Here is a 5,658-nt window from a genome sequence, read left to right as displayed (position 1 = left end):
CACACACACACACACACACACACACACACACACACACACACACACACACACACACACACACAGCATCAGTTATTCTCATTGAGGAAAGCTTCTTTTTTTTCACTTCTAACCAATTGTAAGTTTGATTCCCASCTGCGGCCTTTCGTCTGAAAACTTTTTCAGTTTTTCAGCAGCAGGCGGCATTTTTTACTGTAYGTAATATCTCACTTGAAATAGATTGTGGTTTTTCCCAGTGTCAACGTCAAGTAGTATTGTGACAATGCATCATCAGCCACATGTGTGACTGTAAAAACTTTCCGCCCATCTCAGAAACATGCACATCCACCACCTGATCATCACTTCTCTCTCTGCCCAGCCAGGATGAATTTTGTCAGTAAACAGACAGAGCTTTTTCTGTCCACACGTGAAACACGTGTCAGTGGAAAACAAGTGTTTTTTTTTTTTTTTACAAGAAGTCTGGTATCTTCTTAAAGTTATCTTCTATATGGTAGATATGGCACCTCTTAGGAAGTGTGTGCAGATTTTTCCAGCCATTCAAAAGCTGAATTTGTTACATCAAAGWAATGAAACCATGTGATAATGACTCATTTTGGTCTTATTATTCACCATGGTGTCATTCAGTCTCGTCTCATGTTAATGTTTGTCTTTAATTATAAAAAAGCTCTGAACTCAACCTTGAAGCAGCAGAACAGAGTCCTATCAGGGTTTATTTTACTTCATATGCAAGGTATCTGATTACAGGCTTCTTGAAGAGGTTATCAACAACTATTCAGCTTATTTCTGGAGGAAACACAGTCACTTACATGTTTACAGCCCAATAAGAGTCTATTGAACTTCGTAAACCCTATCAAAGACATGCTTCAGTGTCAGAAAAACAGATAATGCAGTCTTTATGAACTCAGAGACTTGAAAATGTGTTTATTCCACTGCAGCTTCACTACTCTCCTGGCTCAGATATTATGTGGCATCTACAGAAGAATAAACTGTCACATTAAAAACTCTTATTAATTATAAACGTGTCTTTGTTTTTGAAMGTGGTTTTGTGTCGTAAAAGCCACAAACGCAAATTCCCAAGGAAAGTCTGCGCTCTCATGATCTCTGTGCGGACTGCAGAGAGAAGATGCGCTGTTTTAGAACATGTTGACGCAATAAATCCATGACGGATTATAGGTAAACCTTTYTTAGTTTCTGGGTAAACTCCTCCTTCCACTTTTTTTTCTCTTTTCTTCACCCCCCTCGTGTCTAAACCCCCCTCCCTCTCTTGTCTCCAAGCTGAAAACGGGAACAGAGTAAAATATGTGGAGTCCCTCCCAGACTCTTCRCCGCTGCGCTGCTTCACGAGGAGCCTTCACTCCTCTGGACATGCTGGGCTGGAACATTTAGTTCAGATGAACCTCTTCGTGTTTGCAGGACCACCGGTCCAGCTGCGGTGACGGTGCGGACTTTCCGGAGGTGATTGCGCGAACGGTTTTGGAGACAATCAACCTCACCTGACGCAGACGGCTGAGCCAATCTGCTCCGCCTCTCTTCTGTGTGCTGACTGGTTGGGACAATTACAGTTTTAATGTGGTTTTAAAGCAGGAAGAAGTGGTGTGGGCTGGGTTAAAGTGGCACTTATAAAGAGGCGCTTGTTGGGTTGTTTTTTTTTTTTTTTTTTTGCGCGCTTCACCCGCAGCCAGGCTGGAAAAGACGCACAGAAAGAAACAAGTAGTTTCAGAGGCGATTTTCTTTAAGACACTACAGAAACTTTTTTTCCCCTTCTTTCCACTCAAGTGGGAACTATGGGTGCAGGGGTGGACAGGTTATTCAGGTCCKTGCTGCTGCTGCTGCCAGTCTTGGGGCTGTGTGAAGCTCTGCCAGAGAGCTGGCTGCCAGGAAACTACAGCAGCTCTGATGCGCTCAGGTTCCTCAGCGACTACAACAGCACTGCTGAGGAGGTCTTCTTCCACAGCGTGTCTGCCAGCTGGAATTACAACACCAACCTGACAGAACACAACTCCCAGCTGCAGGTAGGACCTCCATCTGATTCCCAGTGAAAATCTGTCACATTTAGCTTCAAACAATTGTTTGAAAAACTGAATTTTTCTAAAGTCACTTTAGACACATGAGATAAATCTAGATGTTATATTTAAATGCTAAATATTAAAATTAAACGTTAAAAATAAATGATAAAAGTAGTCAAATGCTGAAATGTTAAAGTTAAATTCTGAGATGTTAAAGCAAAGTGCTAAATGTTAAAACTAGTGCTAAAGTTTTAAAGCTAAAATGGTAAATTTACATTCTAATTGTTAAATCTAAATGCTATTCACAAAGTTAAAGTTAAACGCTAAACGTTAAAGCTATGCTAAACGATAAAGCTAAATGGTAAACATAAATGCTGAAATGTTAAGACTAAATGGTAAAATGCTAAAGCTAAAATGTTAAATCTACATATAAACACAAAGCTAAATGCAAATCTATCGAACGTTAAATCTAAATTCTGAATCTAAAGCTAAATGTTAAAGTTAAATGTTAAATCTAAATGCTATTCATAAAGCCAAAGTTAAATGCTAAATGTTAAATCTAAATTTTAAATATAAACCTAAATGTTAAAGGTAAATGCTAAATGTTAAATCTAATGCTAGTTTTAAAGTTAAATACTAAATGTAAATCTATTGAATGTTAAATCTAAATTCTAAATATAAACCTATATGTTAAAGGTAAATGCTAAATGTTAAATCTAATGCTAGTTTTAAAGTTAAATACTAAATGTATATCCATTGAATGTTAAATCTAAATTCTAAATATAAACCTATATGCTAAAGTTAAATGCTAAATGTTAAATTTAATGCTAAATTTAAAGTTAAATACTGAATGTAAATCTATTGAATGTTAAATCTAAATTCTAAATATAAACCTATATGTTAAAGTTAAATGCTAAATGTTAAATCTAATGCTAAACTTAGTTAAATACTAAATGTAATGTTATCAAATATTAAATCTAAATCCTAAATGTAAAGCTAAATGTTGAAGTTAAAGAGTACCTATCATGGTTCCTTGAACAAGTTAGGATACATCTGTGGGCTATACAAAACATGTTCATTAGATTTAATACATAAAATAATTTTTAGATGAGATTTCACTTGGTCAGTTCTACCTGTTCTGAGCTCCCTTCACAACAAACTGTTTATGCAAATAAATGCCCTCCCAACCTTTTGTTTTTGTCAGCTCCACCCTCCCAAGATGGCTTATTAGCACTTCAGATACATGAAAATGGCTAGTATAAGCAGATACACAATAGTACAACAGTAGTAAAACAGGCTGTGCACATTGTAGCCACGCCAGGCGAGGGCTTGGTGCGGACAGACTGGAGAGTCCGACCGAAGTCAGATGCCTTGGGGCCGGGAGGCCAACGTGCGTCTGTTGCAGCTTCCCAAGGCTGGCATGGTAAAGTGGGGAAGGCGGTCTATGCAGCAACAGCACAATTTGTAGTATAATTTGCGCTAAATGACAAATTATGTTCATGTCAACCAGCACTAAACATACGAGACATCACATCGCCATCATCTGCAGATTTGGAACCGTACGGACAGGAAAGTTCCTTCAGCTGAAAGTCTTTGGACAGCTCATTTTCTGACACTTAAAAAACATTTAAAAATTGCCAAAAAAAATGGCTGGGAGTATTATGTTGGCCCTTGGACTATTTCTGGAAGCAGTACAAACACAAATTGAAGAAAAACAAGAAAAACATGGAAAAAATGTGAATTTTGCACAATAGGTTCCCTTTTAAATGCTAAATGTTAAAGGTAAACTCTAAACATAAAGCTAAGTATAAAGCTAGCTGTCAAATGTTAAACTCAAATTGTAAATATAAAGCTAAATATTAAATGTAAAAGTTAAATATTTTACTGAAACTAACAGGGGTGTAGCACCAAATTCTGGGCCCTGTACACTCTCGATGTCAGTGGGCCTCTATCCATGCCAGTGCACGAGGTGCATAAGCAAAAACAGAAAAAAGGGGGTATTCTTTTAAATAAAGAGGTGTAACTAGGGTTTAAAGCTACAAACAGATCAGATTATATTGATGAGTGGTTCTTTCATTCACCAGCTGAATTGATGCATTTGGCCCACCTGTGTTCAAATACCTAAAACATTTTGCTACACCTGGTTTGTGTACTAATGTTGTGATCTATGACACTCGAACAAATTTTGATTTAAAAACATTTATTCTTGAATTTAGACAAACATTTGGTACATGACATGTGCTCAATTTAACTATCTTCACACATCATAAACTGAACACCAAATGTTTCTGTTGTGATGCAATAATATTCAAACCATATTAACTGAGATTATGTTCACCTTTATAAAAGCATGTTTTGTRTCACCTCTTTAAACTCACTATTCTTAGTGAGTTTACTGTACTTACTGGATTCTTACAGTTTGATAATCAGCCATAGTTTCATACAGAGATACAGGTGGAGCTCTACAGGTGTGTTTATCCTCTCTAACAGGGGCGTCACAAGGCTTGTAAATGTGTGTAAAGGACACACCTGGAGGGGGTTCTGGGGGTCCTCCCCCAGACATTTTTGAATAAAGTAGAGACTATATCCTGATTTCTAATGTATTTTAACAGGTTTTTAAAGATACTTTTACTTACACAAATAAAGACTTAATTAGAGACAACTTGAGACAAATTCTTCATTAAACTAGTTGCATCGTCCCGTTTTTAAACTCACTTATGGCTCAGGTAATTCATTTAATGTGATAATTTATCCCAAATAGGCTTAGAGGAGTTTTTTACATTTATTTTGTTTATTATTCATTTAATTTTATTTATAACACAACATTTTGTGCCAAACAATGACACACAACTGCATCATGTTTCAAACTAAAAACGTTAAAAGCTTTACCCGGTGAACAGGTGTAATTATGATTTGATGACAGGCCCACTCATAAACTGACATGACATCATGCAGCTTTCTTCACAACATAAAATAACCCTGTGCCAAACAACAGTGACGTAAAAATAACCAACCTGCAATTAGGAACGATTGATACATGGATGTTTGTAACTGATTAGAAAGCTAATGATGGATGAACTGACAGATTTATTTACTGACCTTTATTTAAACAGGAAAATCTGAACTATGAAAACTAATTTCTACAACTTCCTAGAAATGAAAGTAATAAGCACTTTTATACTGGTCAAAAATAAAATAAAGCCGTTAATCATGCTGTAGATCAGTAATTTATTTCATTAAGTTCACACAACTGACTAGAACGTATTCAAAATAATATTTTCTATTTCCTTCACACCTGCCCATCAACTCATCTCTTACCTGAGACACTCTGTCCTACCTGCTGCCCCTGACTCTGTATCCAGCTCCTAGAGATAGATTAAGTATTAGGTATTTTACTGCCATGGTGCTACCTGAAGTCAGTCCGCTTTAAAAACTCAAGAAAATATCATGAAATAATATGAATAAATACCAGATCACTATTTTTTCTTTGCATCATTTCACTGTTATTAAAAAGGAAAGGTTTTCTGACCATGAAGCTCTGCTTTTATGCAGAAAACACAGAAACTCGAAGAAACTTAAACTTTTTTAATGTGATGAATTTATTCTTGCTAAGATAATAAAAATGTACTACTATAATATTTATAAGCTTTACTAT

The 5,658-nt window shown here is 36.2% G+C and overlaps 1 protein-coding gene across 1 annotated transcript in view; it reads left to right on the top strand.

Moving 5' to 3' along the window:
* Positions 1–1,291: 1,291 nt before the first annotated feature.
* ace (angiotensin I converting enzyme (peptidyl-dipeptidase A) 1) overlaps positions 1,292–5,658 on the top strand; it is a gene marked incomplete at its 3' end in the record, with an annotated part of 23,674 nt that continues 19,307 nt past the window's right edge. The window contains 1 exon segment of the mRNA XM_014008105.1: positions 1,292–2,009. Coding sequence (XP_013863559.1) covers positions 1,782–2,009 — 228 coding nt within the window.

Source organism: Austrofundulus limnaeus, unplaced genomic scaffold (genome assembly GCF_001266775.1).
Source record: "Austrofundulus limnaeus strain Quisiro unplaced genomic scaffold, Austrofundulus_limnaeus-1.0 Scaffold48, whole genome shotgun sequence".
Lineage (NCBI taxonomy): Eukaryota > Metazoa > Chordata > Actinopteri > Cyprinodontiformes > Rivulidae > Austrofundulus > Austrofundulus limnaeus.
The sequence above is the reverse complement of the archived record's forward strand: the minus strand, read 5'-3'. Positions and strand labels throughout refer to the sequence as shown.